Genomic DNA, 26,416 nt, shown 5'->3' on the forward strand with positions numbered 1-26,416 from the left:
AACCCGTGGAGGCTCATTAAAACAGAAGTCAACTGATAATGAAAGTGAACACTCTGCACTGGATTACTTAATTTACTCAACACGACTATCACAGAAGAATTTGCATGCTTTGATATGTGCTTGCTTTTTAGCTATTCCCCCTGGATCGCCATTTGATTAAACTGTGGAATCATGTAGCAAAAACTTCTTCATGAGTAAAGCCCAAAGCACTTGGCTGGTTTGAGTATGTGATCAGTCTGTCTGGATTTGTGTGTCATAATGTGCTTGTGTGTGCGTTGTATCCTCCTGGTCCTTTCTGTTCTACAGTAGCTCGCAAGGCTTCAGGGAATGGAGAAAAAACAAAACGCTGATGTGCTCTGTGTCTTGATCATTCAAATTAAATTGAAACCACGCTGAGAACAATATTCCATCAAATGGTTTGTAAATTATAGACATTCACATTCATCACGCAAATACTCTTGCAGACACCCTCACACCCAGACAAATAGTTAGCATACCTGTACACGTATACACGTTTTAACTCACACAAACACTTCCACGCTGCTACAGTTGGTTTGCCACCAACATGCACAATGAACGAAACCCCTTTTATTTCAGTTCTCTCTCTCCCCCACGCAGAACGATTCCCATAAACCGAGAGCCTGGAGATAAAGAGAAGACATGGCCTGTCAAGGCTTTTATGGCTTTTCCTACAATCGCTCAGGACTACAGTGGTATTTTTATGATGTTGCAGTACAGCCCCCAATTCTCCTAACACGCCACACCACCAAGGAAACTAACAAGGCCCTTATGTTTAATGGGCTCAACACGCTCATACCTCCAGCGGTCTTCAAATCGTCATAGCTACGAGCTGCCCAAGCAATGAGCAACCATTTCCCTCTAATCAAACCTAATTCAAAGTGTGCTTTACACTTTATGCCTGCTGTTTCATCCTGCTCCCCCAAGGGCCACAGTCTCTTGTATACTTTTCTGCTCGATCACCGTATTGAAGATGGTGGGTGGAATTGGATGGAGTCAGGGTTTTGCATATATAATTCAGTGGTGACAATCAGAAAGACATGGCACTGTCTCCATCAACAGTTAACTGTGAAACAAGATTTAGCCATCCTTTAGTCTGTGGCCAGTCCCGTGGTGGAGCCTAATAGTGTGTATCTTACTGCTTATCACTGTTTCTCTGAGCCAACAGGCTGTTATGCTTAGATAACCATAGTCATTTGCTGTGTTAAGTGGCTGATTGCTTCACAGTCGTGTTTTGCGTGCATGTGTGAGTGTGTGCCATGCTTTCATGCATGTGTGAGCACGTAAATGTAATTTGCTCGCCTGCGTGTGTATTGCAGTTAGGTGTGCGCACATTGCCACTTTTGCCTCAGCTGCATATGTTTGTGTAGCAGTGCCAGCTTCTTTCCAACACCAAGCTTAGCTCCAGTCCCCGGCAGCATGGCTGAGTAAGATTAAAGTCACCCATATTACACTTACCGCCAGGAGACCTAAGGAAATTAGAAGAAAATTAAACAATGCCATTTGCATACAATTACTCAACAGCAAAGCAAACAGCCCAGTTAGCCACTGTCTGGTCAACTAAAAAGTGCGGCTGTCAGTGTTGCTTTATGCAAACAGCTTTGACTAGCCTTATTCAGTCATGGGTGTTATTTGGACTGTGAGGGTAAAAAATTGCACAAATTCAACAGCTTTTTTATTCATTGTGTATGCGTTAATGCAAGTGTATGATGTTCAGTGCCCATGTTTTCATTCGCCAGTTGTGCACTGAGGGTTAAATCGCTCCGCTTAAGTTGGATTTAGATTATTTTATGTGTGCGTGTAAACCTGCATTTGCTGACATTTTAGTCTGACATTCAGCTTTCAATCCTCAGTTTTCATCTCAGGTGTTTGAAATGTAAGGCTGGCATCCTGCAGAGAAAATATTTCTCTGTCTTCCTCAAGACACGCATGCACTCTACCATCACTATCTCTCGTGTTCCTTTGTGTTGCAGACACATTCAGATGCAAACTATCGCCTTTTACCTCCTTTCACAAACACGGATATTAAACCACATATCAATTTCTCTTCCCGCTTTCATCTCAAACATATATTCCCATCTACATCCGAATTTCTCTTCCTCTGTCTCTCTTCCTATCTCTCATTCCATCCTCCCTACGTACAGGCAACTCGCCTGGTGACAGTCGGGGTAAAATATTAATGTGTTCAGTGAAGTGTTGTTGTCTGGAGTGCTGCCCTGACCATGAGCTTTGTTCCTGGACAGAGGAAAAAGCTAAGCAGCCATTCAGAGGCTCAGGCAGAGGTCCATGCAGCTGGATGTAGCAGCGAGGACAACTCCAAGCAGGGCCTCACTCTATCCACCACTGCTTAGCTCAATGCAAATGAGTAATGACCGCAATGTTAAACCCAACTAGAGCTAGAGTGTGCTTTTGCAATAAATCAAGCTGCAGCAAGGTAAAGTGATCCGTTGCCTGAAGCAGTGACGGAAGGCCAAGCAGAGACATCTGGTTTTTAAGTGCTTCAGCTTGGGCCTTTTTGCCTCCTTCAACAAACCAAATTCTCAAATACAAACACAGAAAATGCACTTGCTCCCATGTCCCAACCCTTTGCTTTTCCTTCCAACTTACTTTTAATAAGCTTTGAAACTGCAGGTGCTGCTGTTTTTTCTGTGCTTATTTTTTTATTTCTTTTTTTGTTCAGGGAAATCTTTTTTCCTCCCCCATTTTTGGCTCTCGAAAGTCTACAACTGAGTGCACGCCTTTGAGTCTCCCAGCTTTTCTTATGGAGACCTAAATAAGGAATGAGCTAACTAACTGAGAGCTGCTACCTCCTGTTCTGATTCAACGCACTCCTGTCGGTTTGCTTACTCCACATTGCCCAAAGATCCTTTTGGGTTTATGCTCACACCTTGGTGTGTTTGCACTGTATCTGTGTCTGCTTGTTTTTGCCTACTGCGTGTGCGCCTCTCTGCTGCCTGGGAGTGTTAGGTTTGCAGTTTGTTTGAAGACCTGAAAATCATTGGCTAACAGCACACTGGAACTGTTAAGTAGAAGCAAAGGTTTAGTTCAAGGATCCTAATTTGCAGATGTGTGAAAGGGGCTATGGATTTTATATTTCATTGGAATAATGCTGACACTCTTTTAGCTTTGCTTATCTTGCATCCTTAGTTCTGAGTCTTTCTAACCTCATGCTTGTGGATAGAGCTTTTACCTGAGAATAGAAAAAGATAAGAGCATACGCACAAAAGCACACACACATACACACACTGGAGGTCCTTACAGGTGAAAATCTAGCGCTGCTTAGCGAATCCATTACAGTTCTAACTCAGCCTGAAAAAGTCCTGTGTACTTTACAAAAAGATAAACCTGGGTCTGGACCTGAGTCGCACAGAGGGGCTCAGAACTACAGCTAGCAAGATCAGGACTGTTTGTCTGTAGCTGGTCCCTGCACTCCAAAGCAAATTCCACAAAATAGCACAGAAGTGAATCTGTGTTTCAGAAGAAGCCTGCCAACACACGTTAAACTTCCTAGTTCCAGACAGCACAGCCACTTTTAATCTTGACATCGTAGCAAATATGCCACATGTATTCCTCTAGATAATGACTCAGATGTCCTCAGGTCCGCTAAATTCAAAGTCTGGTACGTAAAATAATAAAATCAGACTCAACCCGAGGCAAGAACACCGGGATGTCAAAAACAACACAGATTCATGCAGACAGCTCGAAGTGAAGACTGTTGTAAGTATTCACAAGCCAGAATGCAACCATATACATATGCATACATTAAATCTGGTGTGTCACTGGGATAAACACTGATGTTTCCAGCTTATTTTGAAGACACACTGGATTAAGCTGGAGCGATGGCTGACTGGCAGAGCTTTCATTGTTCTGGATACATTGCAATACTTTAAAATGCTATATATAGGGTTTTGAAGAGCTTTTCAGCTTCTTCTTTTTTTTGAGAATGAGTGGCAAATGCCTCCTTTTTATAATCCAAAAAAGAACACAGTGTGCATGTGTGTTTAATAGAAAAGCATAATGACGAATAAAAGGCTGACTGGCAGTAAGCTGTTAGAAGCTTACTATGAGTTGGCATCAGCAGCTAGGTCATTGAATCATTTTATCTTACACTGCAACACTGTGACATAAGCAGGAAGATATGAGATTCAAAAGTTTGAATTACGCAGCAAGGTGTGTTTGATGTATTTGCTTGGCCAGTGCAGTGCCTTGCCAACTTACCTTACTAAGAGTTGTTTTCGAAGAATTTTGTTTGCTTGAGTCCTTAAGGCTGGCAATCGCAATTACATTTTATTTTTAATTAAGGTTTTGGCTTCCAAAATTTCTGAAAACAAGATAATTGAGGTTAGAAAAATGTGCTACATTCTGCTTCACAATGATGCTCTCATTCCTGCATTGGAAATCCAGTGCAACTGTTTCATTTACAACACTGGATTTTTTCCTTACCTAAAAGCCAAAGTTTAGTAGCTACCACGCTCTGTTTAGATGTGTTTAATGCTGCCCATGTTTATTTTTATCTCATTTTTTGCCAATTTGCAAAAGCCCGTGGAAATGAGCATTGTTATCTACTCCAGTGAAGTGTAACCACACTTTTAAAATTTTAGTTCTCTCCACAATTATCACTAAGAGCAGTGTGTCTGTGTGTGTTCTCCAGCGAGTCATTGCTACCCCTGACCCTTGAACACAGGCTCAGGGAGAGATCTCTCCTCGGGATTGGCTATAGCAAAACTGCATTACAGAAGAATTTCTTGATCTTATTGCAAAAGTAGAAAAGGAGTTGGTGAGATAAAATGGTGTTATATCAGGCTAGAGTATTTTCAGCATACAAAGCTGAAGGTGTCTGTTTGTTGGTGATCCTTCTTTTCTGATGTTGTTTCATGTTACATTACATCACCTTTGCACCAATACGCACATCAAAAACATGTCTCTTTTACTCTAATACCACAATTGTGATGAAACATTCAAATGCAGACAAGAAAGGATTATATGAATAACCAGAATAAGCCTTACTGATGTGCTTTTTCTTTTCTTTTTTTTAAGAACTTTCTCACTGGGTCCACTTGTGTGGATCACACATTCGACTTCCTACAAAACATTTTCAGAAGTCTTCCCTCTCAAGCCAAAACAGCAGAGTGCTTCCTTATCTTATGGGCTGGAACTCACGTCCTCTCGAAATGGCTCATATCGCCTTATCTCTCCAGAATCACATCACGGCCCCCATGTCTGCCTCTTCCGAGTTCTCTAATTTGCTTTCTCTTCTAACACCAGCAACTACAAACACAACTTCTTTAACGCCTTGCTGAGCTTTTGCTATTATTCTCACGTCCTCACCCTTGAAGTAGTTCTGCTGTCGTGCTCCCTGTAAATTGATCGTGAGCGCAGGCTAAATGCCTTAAATGTAATTGAAATTGTAAAAGAATCTCTTTAAAAGTCAAACAAGCTATCTATGATTGTGCTAGGAAAAAAAATAATGCTGGTACAAAACAGCTGACGCAGCAGTGAGATATCCCGCAGATGAACATTATCACAATTAATCTGACAGTGATAAATGCAGCAACAATTCGTCTCTCGTTTTCTAACAAGCTATGTAGACAAGGAACATAATTTACAGCTTTTTCTCCATTATGCAGACTCAGTCTGTTCCGATTTTTGTAGCCTCTGACAATTTTTTCAGGACAGGAATCATAACATAACCATACATTTAGTCGAATATTAATATTTAAGCGCTAGCTTAGATAGATCGTACTCAGAGGAATTTAGGATGAGAGCAGATATAGATTTACATACTAATTCCTTCAGCTGCCTTGAGGCGCTCTGTTGATCTTCTATCGTCACATTTTCTGTATATGCATAATATTAGTTTTATTCCTATCAGAAATACACTGAATAAAACTTGCACCTGTAGGCACTACCTTCCCATCTCTATTAGTCTCTGTCATCCATTACCATCTCGCCAACAACCCCCACTTACCAGATACCCCCACATTTCTAGCTCCCCTGCGGAGTTCAAACGAGAAGACCTATCTTCAGTTGTCCCCTTGCACACACCTGGGCCTTTCCGGGAAGACAAACATACGGCATTAATTCATCCATGTCTCTCCAGACTTCAAATATTTTTTCTCTGACTCTCTTAAGAGACTCAAGGACTTTCAGCAGAGGGTTGCGCTGTTTACTCTGTACTCCTGGGTGGGATATTTCCACTTGAATAAATGTGTCTCAGTGTGGGTTACATCTGTGTTCAGATAGCTTATCTTCAGATATACAGGCATGTGTGTGCTTTCCACAAGTGTTTCTGGACATAAGCTCGTAGATTAATAGTATACAGATTCAATTAGGTAACTTCTGTGTGTGTTTTATTTTATAGTGCACAGACGTCTTTCTGGATATATGTTACAAAGATCCTGAAAATGTGTATGCATTTGTGCCAGAGGATGTTCTTCTATTCATTTGGGTGGAGCCAACCAAAGCAAACTTCAGGTCATGTTAAGCTAAACTTTGAGCTCTTTATATAAAAGCAGTCTCCCCCCTCAACCTTGCCTGGAGCACTGATAGGATGAAAAATGGATAGAAACCCCAAAGGAAGGAAGGGGAAGGTCCATCTGTGAGCTGCATTCAAGGACAACAGTGTTATCCATTTTGGAACAGTATGAAACAAGCTAGTGTTTTCAGTGGGGTTTGGAAATGTGGGCTTCTGGATGAACTGTGGATGCTACTGTTGTCTTGCCAAGCCAACTGTGATGTTGCAGATTAGATGCGAATCATTGACTCCTTGTTTGTATCAGTGCGACTCTTCTCATTCAGAGTGAGAGATAATGAACAAATGTGACTGATTGTTTCTGATCTGTGTTGCTGTAAATTACTGCCGCATCAGGAATTGTTTTGCAGAGCTCTGGTGCATACAAAAGCTACGTTTAATGTGATTTTATGTTATTCAGCCCAGAGGTGTTTAGTTTTGGTGATATCTATTAATCTCTGGTCTGATCTTGCTTTTTATTTCCTCTCTTATCTTCTTTCTCTTTTTGTTATTTGTTCTGTTTTTATATTTTTGTATTTTTTCTCCTAACTCTTTCACTGATCTACTTTTTTCTTTTGGTTCTTTCAACTCTTCTTATTTACTCCTATCCTCTGTCACAGAACCGATTTCACCTGCAGATGTCAGCCCGTGTGCCTCCATCAACCCTGGGAAGTTTGCTCCTTGCAGTTTTGCAGGGGGGAGATGGTGGGAATAGGGATAGAGGAAGTCGGGGGGACAGCTGGGGAGGAGCAGCTGTAATCTGCCCAGGCTGGGACGAAGGCGGTGATGGCTTACTGACCCACCTTCAGAAGTACAGTGGTTCAACCTGGCATTTGTGGGACATAATCAACCTGACTCGCATCACAGGGAGCAGAGATAGAAGAGGGGGGAGCAGTGAGGAGAGAAGGGAGGAGCAGATGGAAGAAGAGGCTTTGAAGATCATCTCCACCCGTTTCCTGCGCTCCCCCTCACCTGTTTCGTCTGTTCTCCTCCTGGGATCCGACCCCGAGTGTCTATCCTCCGTCCTTCGGGCTGCTCAGCGTCTCGCACCATCACTACCAGCACTGCAGTGGATCATGGGATATCCCTTGTCTCCAGATTCGCTGCACACTTTAGGAGGTCCTCTTGGACTGTTAGCCTATGGGGAGGTCGGCCGCAAGCCAATAAGCTTCTATATACGGGATGCTTTGCAGCTGATTGGCCGGGCGGTCACTGCAGCAACCATGGTGAGGCCAGATTTGGCACTCACTCAGAACATGGTAAATTGCTATGACAAACCAAACCGACATGAACAGCCCTCTTCTGGACAATATCTAGCCAGGTAAGAATGTACAGGATACACCAACTAATTAAAGGGTTACTTCACATAAAAATGGCTAAAATAATGTCTTTGTTCACCTCTAATAATATTTAGCTATATAGGGTTTTTTGTAACAAATTACTCTATTTGGCAGCTTTGATCTGACTAGTGAGTACACACGACAGAGACAGCAAGTATATATTTTTTTGGTATACAGACTGACAGTGCAGGAACTGGTAATTCTTATTAGTCCTATGCAGTGTAGTTTGTTGCTATAGGCACCCTTACAGATAACAGTCGGGGGTATGGGTTGATTTGATGATGCTGATGCTGGCTATAAGCTTTCACTTTTACTTTAATCTCAATTTGGTTGTTTAGCAAAGTCTAGAATTAGTGCCTAGTGTTACTTGATCATCATTAAACCCCACTCTCTGTCAATGTTGATGCACTGAGATCAACTCCAGAGTTTTATGGTTTAGTTTAGAGATGATAGTAATACCTCCTCTAAAAATAAAATGTATTGTTTCAAATGGCATAAGACTAGCTTTATACTCTCTACACTCTATACTTCCTTGCAGCTACAGGTTCACCTTAAATGACTCCTGGGTTTCTGAATTTTTGCACATAGTTTTACTATTTAAATAACCGAATGATTCATAGAAGACAGTGAAAAACTGCATTTAAAATTCGCTGGTCACATCACTAAATACATGCTAGGCCGTTAGCTTTCTGAGTGACATTTTGACATTTTTGTGAGGAGTTACTGGCTCCACTTGTGGTACTGTATGCTCTGGTTGCTGCCCTTGTCTGTCCTTTGCACCATGGGGGTGGTAATTTCTGAATAGCACTGTCATACTGGAGGTGGGGAGGAGGTCTTTATGGCATACAGATTGGCAGACTGACACCAGAGGGGTTTTGTGTGTTTCTGTTTGCTGTTGCTCCAACTCCTGCAGCTTTCAAAAAAAGGCTTCTGACAGCTTTCACGGGTCTGACAAGGTGTGGTCTACGATGATAACCACTGACACATGGGGGGAAAAAACTGATTGAAATACACATTAAACCTTAAACATTTTCATTTGAAGCAGAAAAACGTAAATCCTCGCATTCGGACATGGAGTGCAAAAACCTATCACACTCGCATACTCTAGAAATCCTCTTGAGCAATATGTGGCTGATAGTGCATGATGCACTGAAGCCTGCTGCAATAAACTCACTGCAAAGTTAAATATTTTTCTCTAACAGTTGACATGGATATACTTCAAAGGGTACAATGGATAAAACAGCATGCATCCAAGTCATGTGATACTGGTGAGGGAAGGATTTGTGGTAGGAGCTGGGTCCACAGCAAATATTGAGCCCACGTGGTGCCTGCCAGCTGAGAGTGATCACAGACAACAGCCACATAATCACAAGCTGGATTCTCACAGCACTCTGTCTGCAAAGCAGTTTAGTTGAGCACTGGGATCTCAGAACCATGGGGCATGGAGGGCCACAGGCTTTTGTGGAAGTTGTGTTATTGAACATCCATTATTAGAGTTTGAAACAAGTTAATTAGGTTCAGAGTAGCGCCGCCACGATAGATTTTTCACTTCATGGTTATTGTGGCCAAAACAACTCACAATAATGATAATAGGGCAAACATTTTGATAAATTACTTGCCTAAATCACTACAAACAAATGCCGCTGATGAAAGCAGGGGCCAGTATGTATACAAAGTTTGAATTTAAGAGCACCAAACTGTAGCGACTCGATCAAGCCAGCAACCATGCAGATGTTAGTGCAGTTTAACAGACTAGCTTTAAATGACTCAGGCGATGTGTGACAGAGAAGCTGCAGAGACAGAAAACATGCAACAGTGGTAGTCACTTTACTTTAGTCAGGCATGAAATGCGCTGATAAGCTGAGGCTGTAGTGTAGTCCTACTTAGTGCAAGGCTGTTACTGAAATAGAAGAGACTGAAGAGGTAAACTGGAAAGAGAGTTTATAACCCTAACCGGCTTTTGATGGACCGTTTATGATATTATCATATCTATACTTTTAATATGTTGTAAAGTATTATGCAAAATTCCTTAGCCGCCTCTCATTTCTTGATATTTTGTTTCCAAGGAGCCAGACTTTAACTCATCAGTTTTTGTTAAGTGCAAAAGTTCTGAATGGCTGCTGAATGTCTTCAAGGTTTTTCACTCATTTTCACTCTTGAATCACTTATCGCTGGCCTATCAATTATTCATTCAGTTGAAGTTACAAAAAACTGGCAAAAATAGTACGGATTGACAGGTGTAAAATTACATTTTCACCATCAAGGTGATTTCCAAAGAGCTATTAGCTGGAAACTTGGCATATCCCTGCATAGTGGGCCCTTAAAAAAATTAGAATAAAATGGACAAATGGAGGATAAAAGAAGAAGTGGCAGGACTAAAAATATCCTTAAAATAGGAAGACATACAGCAAAGACCTGGCACGGGACCAGAGAGATGCATCTAGTCCTTCACATGATCCATCTACTGTTTATCAGAAACCTCATTAGAAATTGTCTGACTGGCTTTCAAGCAGCAATTTGTAAGGAATGAAAACGGGAAGAAAAAAGGCTGAGGTATGACAAATTATACAAGAACTGGACTGAAACAGTTCTTTAAGGAGTGATGAATATAAATGTGAAACTTTGGTTCAAATAATCATCAACATATACGTAAGAAGAGTGTCTACGGCCATCTGTATAACACTCTGTCATGATTTGGGCCAGTGTTTTAGCCAGTGGTACAGGTTTTTTTTGGGTGGGTGGCATTGATGAAATGAAATTGATGAATGCAAAAAAGTGCAGTCAGATTTTGATCTATGTAATACCATCTGGAAAGAATCTGATTGGTAACCGCTTCATCTTTCGGGATGGCTATAATCCCAAACACACTGCCAATGTAGTAAAAGGATACCAGCATATAAAAACACACAGCAGAATGCTGTAAGGGACAGACAGGCCTCCCAGGGGACTACAACATTATTTTCATCTTAATATCACACCAAACAATCACATCATGACTAGTAACGGCTATTTAGTAAATCTTTGATTTTCTATAAGTTGTGTTTTATATGTTATTGGTTTATTGGCTGAATTATGTTGTATTGTTTTTCTCCTCTTTTACGACTGTATGAATTTTAACACCATGGTTGTTAATCTTAAATTTGTATCAAGTCAAAATTTTACTTTGCGTAACACTTTCGTTTTTCCCCATGTGCCAAATGAATATCATTTCAAGCAACTCTTTATTACACTATATTTTAGAGACAATTAATGAAGTATTGTGCATGCTAAACTAAGACTGCATCCAAGGTATATATTTTATCAGTTCAACTTAAGCCTATTTCTATGAAGATATAAGTTTTGCTTTGTTTTTTTATTTAAAGAAGAAAAGAAAATAAGACATTTTTAAATGACTCAAACTTCATCAGGACTCTAGGGAAAAATGCAATCTTTTCGTGGGCAACCAATTGGCACATGGTCTAGCCTATCAGATTAAACTATTTACAATAGAGTTCTCCACAAAATAGTCTCAGTGACCTTTGTTCATGGCCAGTGAAAGACTGATAAAAGGGGTTGTTCTATTGCACTATTCAAACTCATGCACTTGTTCTCCAGTGTACTCCCTGATTCTTATCCCTCGCCTCCAACAGCCAGACACGGCAGTTCTCCGGAGAGCCTTAACAAAGCTGGAGGAAGTGAGAGACTTCCACATGGAAAAGGCAATTAACAGCTCAATGCCCTGGGGACAGAGTGAGGAAAGCAGGGAGGGAGGGAGGATGTCTTGAGATATTAGCAAGTAAAGAAGGTATGAGAGGATGAGAGGTTACAAAAATAAAAGTTACAAAATTACTCTTTCAAAGCAATGAAGATAAAAATATGAGAAACTAGCCAATTTTGATGTTGCTCTTCAGAATGTCCAGAATCACAGAATCCCTAGGTGCTTATTCCCAAAAGTACATTAGAGAGAAGGGAGAATGTGGTCAAAGACAAACAGACAGATAAAAGAGAGGAAGTAGGATACAGCTAAAGAAAAATAGAAGTAAAAACAAAGGAAAAGAAGGACACACTTGTGTGGAATAGGATGTGAGGGAGGAGAAAAAGGAGGAAAAAAGATAGCGGGTTGTTGTTATCAGAGTGAAATCTGCCAGTCAGTGCCATCTCACTCGACACAAGCTGCCACGCTGATTCCATCTCCCCCGAAGAGATTAAAACCAATGAAACAAGCAGGCCTTGTATCATTCCCGACAGACAGGCAGAAAAAGACGAAGGGAGTAAACTTTCCTCCAAACTGAAGGAGGTGGACTGACAAGAGATTGAGACGCATGCTTGGGACAGTCTTATAGAGTCATCATTTACCGACCACACCACTGACATTTACTCTGAGTGCGTAAACCTGGGCCAGGTGTTAGGGAAGGAAGCCATCCCTCTCTGACATTGCTGGGTGACTTATCAACCTGCTGTGAAATCCAGAGTCATCCTTTAAATACAGCCTCTGGCCTGATGCTACAAAAACAATCCGCAGGACCCATAACTAAAAGGTGGTGCAGCTTTAAAGTGTGCAGTACATTTTTTTACACCACTGCTCTTATCCCTATATTATGTCACACTCCTATCTCACCTCTTATCTCTGGGCATGAATCCAAACGTGTCACAAACAGTGGGAGAGGACCCTTTGAGACCTTGCACTTTTCTCCTTGGATAAAAGATGTAAAGCTTACAGTGTGGCTATTTTTTTTTTCTTTCTTTGGCCAGCTTAGACTAAGAGTCTGGAGTTGGTTGGCTTGATGAATCTGCTGTCTATTGGATATGATGATTCAGCCGTGCTATTACCATGAGTGATTTCAGCTCAAGGCAAGGCTAGCACTTTCACTTTATGGCCACAGAGACAGAAGGGAGCTGCCGATGAGGAAACATAAGTTAATGTGAAAGGGAACGGGGATGGCTTTCAATCAGAAGCATTTTTAATCAAGTTCTTTACAATTATGTTGATGTTATAGTAAATCACAATGAGAGGATATAGGGCAAGGAACTAAAGCGGAATACATAAAACCTTACATATATTCACATTTTTATATCAGTCGCTGTGTGGGGCAGACAGGCTTTAGTAAAGGCTAAACTTGGAGGACAGGTTAATGACCCACAAGATAAATTTAGCCTTTTCATTATCCTTTGGATATTCCATATTTAATGAAGAATATTCTCAGCTGCCACAATCTAAGCTAATGCATGCATATAACCTAGTGATGAGAGTGAGAAAAGAAGAAAAGATGGGGGAGGGAACTAAGCGCAAGAGGATAAACCTGTTTTCTGTTCTAAGAAAGGACTCCGGCTCAACCACCCGTTTCTATTATATGGAAGGAAAACTTGCCATTTCTAGCCTTGACCCAGACATCATCAACAGTCCCGGCACGGTTCAACACCCATACTGAAGTGGTCCCTGCATACTTTAACATTTAAACAACCACCCCTATGATTTACAATGACCTCATGACAATCCCTTATGATCAAACAGAGCTCGTATGGCTTGATGATGTCCACGTGATCGACTGCTAAGACATGTGCAAAAAAATCCCTGCGTGGTTCAAGAGGCCAGGAGAGAATTTATGTGCGAATGGGGATTGCTCCTCCTAATGTGTGGAGACGAGTGAGCCGAATAGCAATGACTGTCTGTATGGACTGGCAGATAGGAGGAGAAGACCCTCACTGCACTGCATTAACTTTTAATTATGACTCTCTGGAAGATGCAATTACCCATTAGAGACCAGACTTGCTTAAGCTCTGCAACCACACTGTAACTTTTTTCTTGCATTAGCCCCATTTTCCTTTTTTCATAAGCCTTTTTTCATAGACTATGTTTAGTGTCATCTGTATAATATTGCAGGCTGTACTTTTTTAAGGTGGATGTCAAGTTTATTTTCTATATTTTGTTGGCTTCCACTTATTATTTGTTCTTTGTCCTCTGTCCCTCGAGGTTTCTCTCCAACACTTCCTTCACCGGGGCCACAGGCCTGATCCAGGTCGATGCTGGTGTTTCTCGGATTCTGTCCTCCCAACTGTTTCATGTATGGAGTCTGAAGAGAGGTGCTCTGGGGCAGCCTGCTTGGGTTACTGTAGGCCAGTGGACCCGAGGTCGACTGGAGTTGGAGGGTGGCATTCTGGGACTGGTGGGAGGGTTCATGACCAGCCAGGGACAAGGTCTTGGAGCCGGGGTGAGGGGAGGGGATGGCCAGGGTGACGGCAACTTTGGAGGTCGCTGGAGGCCGGGACTTTCGGTTGAAGGGCACCGCCTCAGGGTTGTGACCCTGGTGGAACACCCATTTGTCTTCACACGGGAGGTGGACGAGGATGGATTGTGTCCAGCTGGACAGCTTTGTCTGGACCCCAAAACTAACCAGTCTAGTATAATACATGGCCTTTTTAACCAGCTTCACAACTCAAATACTACAACAGTAGACTGGGATGGCACAGGTGAGTGTTATTTTGCCATTTGTCCATAGAATACTGTCATTATAGAACCATTATACTGTAGAAGTGTAATACTTGTCAGAAACATTTTAACTTGTACTGTGAGCATCTATGACTTCTAATTTATGGCCTCTCCAAGCTTTGCTTACATAAACCCTCAGATCTTTTCCTTTCAGTTTCAGTGTTGCTGTATTTGGCTGGCCATGTCTCTAGAGCACATATGGAAATTTGAGGTAGAATCAATAAGGGATTGCACCAGGTCAGTTTAGTTGAAAATATAACAGGGTCAGGGTCAAGGGCTACACTCACCAGCTACATCTTTCATGAATGAAGAGCATATAGGAATTCAATCAATAAGAGATCAAGAGTATCTTGTCAAAGATGTACTACTACGATCTTTCTTTCACACATGAGATTATCTGCAGCTATACATCCAGTCCACAGCATAGTAATAACAGTCAACCTGACTTTCTTTAACTTTAATCAGCCGATTGCATATGGAAGCTATAGGAAAATGTAAATTTTTTTCACGATGATGCAGGTACTAAATGTTGACGTGTACTGTGAATTTATTCGGTTGCCATTGATAGGATTAATCGTTTCAATGCAGAGGGGTATTTACACCTTTACATAACATAACTTACAAAATATTGAAAATAAAATTCATGATGGTTCATTTGTAAAAGAGGTCCAGAAGCCAAGCAAGAGCAACGGGGACGCTGCTGATGTTGATTAAGCGATATTGCAAGGAAAATGTTTGCCAGAGCAGTTAAAATGGCAAACATGGCAAGAACTTAAAAATTCATATTGAGCAGCTCCATTACATCTTGCCAGCTCTACTTTTCTTTAATGAGTTTGAGGGTTGTTAATTTTTTTTTTATCCAAGTACTTAATGTGAATAAATGTAGTCCATGCCAGGTCATAAAAAATGCCAAAGCTGAAGTGTAATGTAAGAATCTATCAACATTTTCCTTCAGCTATGGTTGTTTGTAGGCAATTCCCATATGTGCAACCACATCCAAATCATGCATATGAATGTCCGGATGGATATCACACCATCATCATTTCTTTCCTCTCAGAACTACCAGAGGACCTGAGAAAGTGCTGCTATGGGTACTGCATTGACTTGTTGGAAAAGCTGGCAGAAGATATGGGCTTCACATTCGACTTATATATTGTGGGAGATGGAAAGTATGGGGCACTCAGTGGGACAGGACGCTGGACGGGACTGGTAGGAGATCTGCTGAGCGGAACCGCCGATATGGCCGTCACCTCTTTCTCTATTAACTCTGCCAGGAGCAGAGTTATAGATTTCACCTCACCCTTCTACTCCACCAGCCTGGGCATTCTGGTACAACTGCTTGAAGTCATCATTAATTGTTGGAGGTTTAAACTTGATTTTTTACGACTGTAGAATTCATGGCATGTCCTAAAAATGTGCTCTGTTTTAAGTTAAAGCACTGCAGTCCTCAGTGTTACTTTGACTTTTTATGCCTCTGCCGGTATGATTTAATCATTTGGCCTGCAGCTACTTATTGTTCACCCTAAGCCCCCTCACCTTGGTATTGTAGTAAGGAGCGGGAGATCATTAGTTGAGAGTGTATGTTAATTACTGAACTTCAAAATTGGATGCAGTTTAAGAGTGTGTAATGAGTCTAAGAGGCATTTGAGAGACAGAGTCCTCAAACATGCTGTAGCTATTCTTTGATTGGTTAGCATTTCCCTCTATAGCTGACAATCTGCAACGCATGATATGATCTGACAATACGGCTCCATTTGAAAATGAGATATTCATCATTTTAAAAAGTGATTTCTTCTCCTGGCTGAATAATAAATAGCACGGAATAAAAACAATGTGTGCATTTTTTTAAGCTAATTTGCCGAGGAGTCATTAACAGAAGTTTATACAAACAATGCATGGCAATCAACGGTCTCAAGTCAGCTTCTTGTGTTTGCATTTGATCCAACAGGTCCGTAGCCAGGACACTGCAGCTCCCATTGGAGCCTTCATGTGGCCCCTCCACTGGTCCATGTGGGTGGGTATTTTTGTCACGCTGCATCTCACAGCGCTCTTCCTCACCTTGTATGAGTGGAACAGCCCCTTTGGCATGACACCCCATGGCCGGAACAGACTACGTGTATTCTCCTACTCCTCTGCTCTTAATCTCTGCTACGCCATACTGTTTGGACGCACTGTCGCCACCAAGGTAACAAAGCTCTTCTCTCTGTGATTAATTGGCATCATGTGGGGCAGGGCGAGGAAAAGTCATTGCAAAGAAGAGGGGGAGGGGATGCTTTATGGGATGCTTATTGTCAATGGCAAAGGAAAGTTGAAAGAGGGTGCTAGAGAGAAAAATGATGGAGATCGCTAGGGAGAAGAAAAGATTGATAGTGGATAGGTTAAGAAGGTAGGCAGTGATGAAGTAGAAAGGTACAGGGAGGATAATGCGCATACAGGGACAGAAAGGTGAAAGGGTAAGTGAGTGACAGAGAGTGAAGGAGTTATGGTGAGGATGATGGGGTTCGATGAAGGTGGTGAAAATGGGAGCAAGTTGAGGTTAGCTCCCCAACGCAGTCAGACCCAAAGTTAAAAACAAGAAGGCACGGAGAAGAGGGCCAGTGAGGGGGATAGGAAGGTGAGAAGGCGAATCAGGAAATAGGTTTCAAAAAGACGGTATTAGGAAGGCTGACAGAGGGATGGTGAGATGGGGTTGAAAGGGTAAGTGGGTAAGCAGGGATGAGAAAAGCAACAGATTGACAGTGACGTGGAGGTGGGCAGAAAGGGGATGATGTAAAGGAGGGGGGGCATGCGAGCAGGCAAAGTTGAAACATGGCGACATAGGTTAATATCAGGGAGAAACAGAATTGCGAAAGATAAATGGAAGTCAAATCCTCAGACTGAGGCAAATTTATCTAATAACTTGAAAGCAACTTGAAAAACAATGTCTGTTACTTCAGAGATTTAAAAAAAAAGACAACTTATTTTCATGACATTTGTTTGGTATGAAAATGTAAATTACAAATATTAAATGTACCTTTGGAGTAACAGCATTTTTCAAAACCTTGTCAGATTTAACAGATCGTGTGACACCCACAGTCACACTGGTGCACAAACACAATCTCAATGTATTTGCCAGTGAATAACGACTCTGTCTTCTGCAGTCTTTGTTTTATATAGCCTCACATTGTTCCAGAATCAATCATTAAGATAACTTGCTTGCTTTTCAAGTTTCCGTGCAGTAACATCTTTTCCTTAAATTATTCCTGTCCTTATAGTGAGATTGCCGTTCATAATATTTAAATAAATACAAAACCACATTTTACCCTTAAAGCAAACTGAGAAAACAACTTAAGTGGAAGAACGGTCGAGTGATTAGTAAGACCTTCCCATTATTGAAAGGTCACAGGTTTGATCATCGCATTGGCGATGTGTCAGTTAACAGGTTGTGTTCATTAGCAGCCCTGTGACCTGTTAAAATGTCCTTGAGCAACTCTCTGAACCTCTGTGTGCTGGGTCACAGCCAAGTCGTCAGGTTTACTCAGGCTATGGGAAAGAAAGGGGGAAATAAATTGATTGCTAAACCTTTACTGCTGGGTTGAGTTTTACAACTTGACTTTAATGATCAGGCGAATGTCAAGACAAGGAAACCAACTGAAAAAATTTTTCTGATTTTTTGTCTTTCTGCAATACAAATGCTTAAGGAATATATTTAGGTTTTCCTCTTCTAACATAAGCTGTTATCCTCAACATACCTGACTACTACAGATAGCAATAACTGAGCATCACTTCCGCAGGCCAAGCACAAGAACCATTAATCTGTGTGGTTGTGTTTCACAACAAGGATATCACTGTATTGTACTATATGAAGCTGCCATTGTTATCAGGGTTTAGAGTAACATTAGATGCTCTGTTTTGCTCTTCATTTCCTTTGAATTTACACTCAGGCAACCCCAGGTAAAAATAACCGAGATAGCAATGTTCTTGTCAACATATCTAACCTTAAAAGCCATTTGAGATTGGAAACAAGTGTGTTAGATGATGAACTGTTGCTTTTAGAATGAATTAGCAGTCGCTTTTAAGTGATACTAGACCTTTAAATTGAACAGGGGTTTATTTTATCTGTGCATTATTAACTTGCAGGATTGTAAAGTTTTGCCAAGGAAATACAGCTTTAGCCTTATTATTTAGGCTAATAATAAAATCACAAGTTGTCCATAGTATCATTTTTGTATCCATCAAGTTCACTTTCAGTTACAGCTCCTTTAAATGATTCATGTTTTAAAACCAGTCAGCTTGAAACATCACAGAAGTCAGCCATCCCACGGGGCCAATGTTAGCGTAATTAGCTTTCTAGCCAGTACTGCTAAAATGTCAGTGAAAGCTGCATTTTTAGCAGTTAGAAGAATGCTTTTGTCCAAGTTCACACAATATATGTTATTTCTTAGTTATTTTTTTACACCCTGTGTTACATTCCCAATCTGTCAGCAATGGCTGCAAAAGGCTGCTAGCTTAGCCTCATGGGGGCAACAGAAAATCTTAAAAGGTGTTCAGTTTACAAATGCAGTTGCATTTTAAAAAGCTCACCATTCACAACCAAAGTGGATTGCTAGCAAGCAAACTCACAATATTGGAACAGAGATCTGACAGGCCATGTAAGTATGTGTAGTTCCTCACCTCTACTTTTTGATGAAGGGCATTCTCCTATCTTTCACTTTTCTCAGCAACTCTGTCAATGAAATCAAAAGGTTTCATTGAACTTGTTGCCAAGTTGCCAAGTCTCTCCTGTCCACAGGTGTTTCTAGGTAGACTTTAATCCTTTTCAGGCAGGGAGAAGACCTCTCTGCAGATGTGCTTGTAATAGGAATGGTGAGCATCAGCCTCAGCAGCTTGCACACTTCAGTTAAAGCAGCGGTCAGTTCATTTCTTATGAACGTCTCCAGCAGCTCATCCGGCAGCTTGTAAAAGTGGGCATACACACGAATGACCTGGTTTAAAAAACCTCAGGCATGAAAATGAAATCAAAGTCATTCCACTTTTATTTCAGGGCAAGATCCCATCCAGGCCTAATGATAACACATGGTGTTAAAAGCAATATTCTTTATTATCTCAAACCTCATGTACGGCTTGCACAGCCAGGTTTCTTATGTTCCACCATCTTCTCGGGTATTATTGTCCGCCTCAGTGAATAGCACTGTCTTTTTATCTGAATAGCTGAAAAAGTTGTGAAAGCTGTAACGACAGGCAAAAAGAGATTTTAATTTCTTAAAACTGTTTGTTCCCTGAGGCAGGGCTACGTTAAACTTGTGCACATGACAGTGAATAAACAATGCATACTGGCGTTTCAAATGTCTCGCTCCATCATATGCTTGACAAATGAGATTTATTTCAGGATGGTACTTTGTAATTGTCTCGATCACAACAGTCACTCTTTATCAAAGAGACCAGTCACGCACATTTGTGGACTATGACAATCAATTTGCACCTGTACATGTGCAGTATCTCTCTGGTGTCATGTTGTTTGACTACCATGAAAAGTGCAAAGAATGAAAATCCAGCTCTGTTGTGTCAGGGGAAGAAAAGAATAACAGAACTTAAAAAAAATATAATCCCTGAAGCTCTTGTGACAGCTCTGTTTACTTTAGCTCAGTCAGAGCTAAACTTAGCAAAGAACACAAAAGAAGCATATACAGTAGATGAGTTAAAACTAGTTGTGAACCCCTTACTGCACTAACAGTAGCTACTAGTAGTGTTAGTTTGAGTACCATAATTTACTGAGCAATGCATTTATTCTGTGCTGCTCCATGCACATGTGCAGCAGTGGAAACAACAAGAAGAAAGAAAGGAGCGTACCACCATGCTGTTAAGACTTTCATCCTGAGCTGTGAAGTGAATTGAGAGTATCTAGACAACATGAGTTTTGACCAAGTTATTAAGCAGCTAATTACGTGTGGCTAAGGACTGATAAAACTTTGTCCTGACCGTTGGCTCCACACTGCAGGTTAATGGCAGTGGTTCCTTAGGTTTGTTAAACATGAAACTGTGACTCTCTGAATCCATGTTTTAAGATTGTCACTGCTACACTGCAATTCGAGGGCATAAGGGTAATGATAATGTTAAAAAAAATTATTTAAGATGCTCCTCAGTCAAAATTTCCACTTGTAACTCTGCCGTTATTATTAGTGCGACAGGCTTATAGAACAAAAAGCTCACAACAAATAGAACGACAACAATTTATGCTTGTATTGTGCACGCCATTCTCTGTTTCTCCCTTTTGAATTCCCCAATTAATTGTGCAAAGAGTTCTGAAACACTTCAAAAACCTTTATAATGGGTTACAACCTTGTTTGTATAATTACATATCTAATTAATCCCGAGCCCTTACAACACTGGAAATTCATCTCTTTTCTTCTTTTAAGTGGATTTTAATTGGTGGAATAAATAAATGATCACAGTGTTCAGGTGGATTCATTCCCCGAAGCAGCCAATTTCACGGAGAGATATTTTTGACGTGTCACACTAACAGTCACATTTTGTTAGATTTTGTGTTTTGCATTAGATGTTCTTTTGCTCTGTTTTAATAAATGGGATTGCCTTTCCTTGGGGAGCAGAACTGGATGAAGAGGGTACATATCTGAAGCTGGGACACATTTGAAAGGACCTTTTTAAACACTTTTTCTTTTTTTTGCTTTTGTCCTTTCTCACATATATGTTTTCAAACCTAGTTTCTGTCAAAGGTAAGCCAAACTCAAGTTTCACCTGTCATACGTCTCCACTCTACAGACCCCTAAATGCTGGACAGGACGCTTCTTGATGAACCTTTGGGCTATCTTCTGTTTACTGGTGCTGTCCAGCTATACGGCCAACCTTGCTGCAGTAATGGTGGGGGAGAAGACGTTCGAGCAGGTTTCCGGAATTCACGATGACAAGGTTAGACCACTTTCGAGGTCACAAACATGCCACTCCAGAAATGTTAGCGTGCTACACATATATTCACACGCATAATAATCTTACACAAGGATGAACTAATGAGAAGACAGTGAAATATTTGTGAAGGCTTATTGCTTTCCATTTCCCTAAACTCTGTAGGGAGTTCAGGAGTACTGTGAATTTAATATGTGCCCCATCGTGATAGCTGCCCTCTCTTGGGCTAAAGATGATCAAAATGGGAGCTGGGAGTTTTGGAGAACCAAAATTGTTGTTGTTTCCAAACATCAATATGCATCGAAGAAAGCCTATCAAAGGAAATTCACTGAGGCAGGTTCCCAGCCCACAGTTAAAACGGTACATAAATCAAACAATAACTTTAAAAGCTTCCCGCCCAAACTATACCGGTAATGGCAAGGGTAAATTAAAACAGACAATTAAAGTTATGCAGAATTTATTGTATTCAGGCCTTGAATATGCACAATATCTATATAACAAACTATCCAACCAAGACTTAATTTTAATAAGGGAAAAATACTTTCTTCCACTCCCACTGGAGACCCACTGCCGACAATAGGGCTGTGTTCCGCCCCAGCAAAATGCAGTAAACCCATTATTTAAATGGATGCAGTGGTGTGTTGTTTGTTGTGTTTTGTGCAAGAAACACACCCATGGCAGTTGATCCATTGTGTGCACTGCCTCCTTTAAAATTGCTGGGCTTTAATATAGATGTCACTGCTGACTGGGTAGCACTTCTCACATACTCACCAATATGAGAAAACATACCTTAAAGCCTGGTATATACACTGTTTCCCATCCTTCAAGGAAACTTGTTGTTCAGCCCTGAAATCAGAGCAAAATGTGGCGCCTGGTGGAGCAAGGGGCTTATTCAAGAGAGGAATCAAAGTAAATAAATACTTAAATCAAAACTGTAGTCAAGAAAATCAGCTCAAGTACATTTTTTACTTATTTTAGCATCTGAAAGATCCTGGGTTCAAGACCTAAAGGAGACAAAAACCCAGGCTCAGGATGTCCAACGCTATTTCTGGTCTCAAGCCTGGATAAATGTGAGGGTTGCAGAGTTGCATCAGCACGGACATCCGGTATAAAAATTGATATCAAATCAAATGCGGAGATCCATCTCCTGTAGCAACGCCTTAGGAATAAGGGAGCACCTTATCTAAACTCCTAAATAGGATGATATCACCTGAATTCATCACTTAAATTACATATCCACCCTCTCTTATACTCATGCCTTCCTATTCCATCTCCACAGCTGCACCATCCGTCCCTGGGCTTCCGTTTTGGTACAGTGAGGGAGAGCAGTGCTGAGGATTACATGAAGAAAAGTTTCCCGGAGATGCACGACTACATGAGACGCTTCAACCAACCCACCACTCCAGAAGGTGTACACATGTTAAAGTAAGAAACAATCAAATCCATGGACACTGTCTGAAATATTGAAAATAACCATTTTTACCCTTTTCCTTTCCTGCTAACCTAAAATAAAAAATCTAGTCACGTTCACATCTCGTATTTGTGGCTTTCTATATTCAGTGGACTTATTTTCTATGCACATTGTGCAAAACAGTTCTACTAATTGCACCAACAATTTGCATGTTACTCGTTCTCTCTCTTAAATATTTATTTTGAATTATTATGAAGAACAAGCTACAAGCTTAATGTAAGTTTTGCTTTGGGGATGATTTCTGCTTTCTTTACACCTGCCATGCTGTTGTGTGCAACCCATTTATCAGCGTTTTCTTATTAAGAGAACACACTGTTTTGCAAGTGCATGCGACAGAAATATGAAGAAGTGCTCAGTGCTCTAGCCGCATGTATTTAAACCATGCATAATCATGAGCTTTTCCTTATCTAGACACAATTCAGCATAAGGTGTAACCGAGGTAAAAACACATAAATTATATTTCATTAGTCCTTGTAGTTTATAAAGAAAGAAATAATTAGACTTTTTTTTAATGAGGGATGAATAAGGGTCAGGGGCAGGCTGATGTAGGGAGTGCTGAGAAAAAATTATTCACTCTGATGTCGAATGGGGACAGAAAGCAGATGAAAGCAAGCACAGAAGACAAGTTTATTTTTGTATCGCATTTAATTTACAAAGGAAATTGAAAATGCTTTACATAAATCATTGAAAATGAAAAGAAAGAGCTACAACAAATTGCACTTAAAAAACAAATTTAAGTGATGGGGAAAATAAAAATGAATGGAAAACCGTAAAAAAAAAGTCAGTGTGACAGAAAGTAGTTCTGTTCATAAGGTTCATGCAAAGGATGTGGATGAAATAAATGAACCTCATTACAGAAGTTATAAAGATGATCTGAAGGCTGAAAAAAGGTCATACAGAGGAATCCAAGAAATAATCATTCTGAATAACCAGTTAATTAGACTATGTTCACACTCGTCATTCATTATATTAGTTATTCACAAATTATGTTGCTTTTGTATATTTACTTTTTTATTTATTTTACATGTCCTTCACTCCTCCACATCTAGCAAATCTGTTATTTCCGTACCAGCTGGCTTTCCTTAAGCAGTTGAGGATGAACCCACTTTGGTTTCTGGCAGCCTAAACTGTTTTGCCTTCAGCGGTCTTCTGGATTTAGCTTCTCCATCAGATTACCAGCAATCGAGGATGAGAGTGACAATACTTTTAGTATTCGCATTTAGTTTTTGTGGCATCTCATCGCTCATAGTTTTGCTGTTGAATAAAGAAAAGGGCTTATGACAGAAAGATTAAATGTTTGGGCACAAGATTCTGTTTTGAGGCAGGTTTTTACATTTTACTTTATCATTTTATTTTATGTAAAATCAGATCGTTTTACCACGTTAGACCCCTTAAACTTCACATCAAAAACACTAGACTGGATTCACAGGGTACAAAAATAGTAAAAAAAAAATAATAATAATAATTTTATCCTGCCCATGTACTGTACCAAGCACAACCACAACGACGCACACACTTCTCAGACACAATGCCTACTCCAGAGAGCACCAGCAGAGCTACTGAGATGGTGCATGTGCTGACTTTGTGATTCAAGTGGGAAGATAGAAAGCGCTTGTTCAGAGAAAGAGGATGAGAACAGAAAAGATGAAGGCGGCATTTGTTTGCGTGTGAGGCAAAGCAGAAGTCGAAGTCACAGCAGTGCAGAGAACTGGAGTAAGGCTGTAAAATACTGTGTTGGCAGAACTACTGACCCCAATACTGCAGTCAAATCTTAAAGAAGAAAAATCCCAAGCCTTCTCCTGGAGAGGCACGATACACATGCAGGTGCACACAAACATATAAGCTCAGAGGAAATTGTGCACACGTGTGCACATACACAAGCTTAGAGCTTACAGTTGTACCTGCTCACTCTCATGCCTATATATTTATAGGCATGCTCAAATACACACACACACACAACTCTTATTCCAAGGCCGTGCATCGGGTAGCTTCCAACTCTCTTTAGTCCCAAAAGAACTCTCTATCCTCACTTTTCTCCCTGTGCATAGTATTTGACAGGTCTAGACAGAGAAAAACAGACTTTCCTTCTTCCCAGCACTGCAAAGACTTTGTAAAGTCAGCCTGTGTTTAGTGGTAAATGTCCTGAATAACAACAAGTTTCAGGTAATTTGATCAGTCTTGTCTATTTTTCCATTGGACTGACTATATTTGTACACGTCTTCTTTATGCCTTTCAAATCTGAGTTTATTTGTTCATTATTATCACTTTGAAAGTCTCTGCATCGAACGTATATACATATCTGTGTGTAGGTCTATCATTCAGACCCTGTCTGTTGAGCCTTATTTCCTGGAACTAATCCTCTGCCAACCATGGTCAGCAGCACAGGCTGCACACAGAGGAACAGTCTATAATTAAGGGTCAATCAGGGTCAATTGGATCGATATTGCCAGAGTAGGAAAGTCTTCAGCAGTGTGTATAATGCCTTATCAGTCCGCGACAGAGGATGTTGGTTTAGGTAATGATGTATGTGTTTACATAGTGTATTAGAATGCAGTTAATCTTATCCCCTGTATAAATGACACAGTGGCATAACAGCCCTAAATCCAAGGTTCCTGAGCAGGTCTGGAGATTTAGGAATTGTGTGGAAACAGAATCTGATTTGTAAAACCGAAGATTAATCGTCTTCAATTAATGTTACTCTCTCACTTCTTGTGATGTGTGTGTGTGCGTGTGTGTGTTGTTGGTGGTGAAGGACAGATCCTCCTGCCCTGGATGCATTCATCATGGATAAAGCCCTGTTGGACTATGAGGTCTCTATCGATGCAGACTGCAAACTGCTTACTGTGGGAAAGCCATTTGCTATTGAAGGTACAGACACTAGCACACACACACTTGTTTTTATCACTTGTGAGGGCCCGTGGTTGTTGTTTGAAGCCAGTTTTTTAAAAAACAACTTGAAAGGCGTTGAAAAGCACTCATGCATACACATGCACACCCCAAAACTCTATAAAACAGTAACATTTATTCATGTAGTCACACACTTAGAGGTCCACTGAAACAATAATTCAGGTCAGGACTTTAACTCAGGGTTGGGGGATATATTAAAAATTTCTACTGACCTTTGCTAGTCTAGCTCTTTGACTGCTTATAGTATATATCCACAGGATATGTGTGGAAGGCCACACATGAGGTGTGGGCCACATGATCCTGCTCTCCAGAGTCAGTGCTGTGAGGATAGAGTCCTAGCTAATGCATGCATTTTTAAAGGCTCATTCCTCCTTGCTATGCTATCACTGGTCAAGTTGACTGTTCAAGGCAGGTCAAAGTGAATTTAAGGCAATGGGAGACCCATATAGATATAGATATATACAGATTCATTTCAAATGCTGTAGTCAGTCATGTAGTAGCTAAGGAAACAACATGACTGACAGAATAACACGGTGATTCACTGTGTGAACTTATAACGCTCCAGGGTAAAAGTATTCAACCATCTATTATTAACAAGACTGCCCAGTCAGAACACTTTGGACTTTGATGCTCAGACATTCCAAGAACATTTAAAAAACATGTAAAAAAAATCCACTGCCAATCAGAAAATAGCTAATGACCCCCACAGGGGGATATCAGATTCAAGTTCTTGCACACTGCTCCATGAATATGTGGGCTTACGCATGCTTATATCTGAGAGTCTGGCATTGATGTGTGTGCGT

General features: G+C 40.7%; 1 protein-coding gene across 1 annotated transcript in view; it reads left to right on the top strand.

The window, feature by feature from the left end:
- Positions 1-26,416, top strand: part of LOC147306975 (glutamate receptor ionotropic, NMDA 3B-like) — an 89,478-nt gene that overhangs the window by 42,709 nt on the left and 20,353 nt on the right. Inside the window, exons 2-8 of the mRNA XM_086274197.1 lie at positions 7,150-7,850; positions 13,820-14,316; positions 15,393-15,664; positions 16,284-16,520; positions 21,095-21,241; positions 22,515-22,660; positions 25,459-25,574. Of these exons, the coding sequence (XP_086130323.1) occupies positions 7,150-7,850; positions 13,820-14,316; positions 15,393-15,664; positions 16,284-16,520; positions 21,095-21,241; positions 22,515-22,660; positions 25,459-25,574 (2,116 nt within the window). The remainder of the gene's footprint in view (positions 1-7,149; positions 7,851-13,819; positions 14,317-15,392; positions 15,665-16,283; positions 16,521-21,094; positions 21,242-22,514; positions 22,661-25,458; positions 25,575-26,416) is intronic.

The sequence above is a fragment of the Aulonocara sp. 'chitande type north' Nkhata Bay genome, linkage group LG19 (assembly GCF_057382095.1).
Source record: "Aulonocara sp. 'chitande type north' Nkhata Bay isolate Kocher_YH1m ecotype deep benthic linkage group LG19, A_spYH_male_GT1.1, whole genome shotgun sequence".
NCBI classification, from domain to species: Eukaryota; Metazoa; Chordata; class Actinopteri; order Cichliformes; family Cichlidae; genus Aulonocara; species Aulonocara sp. 'chitande type north' Nkhata Bay.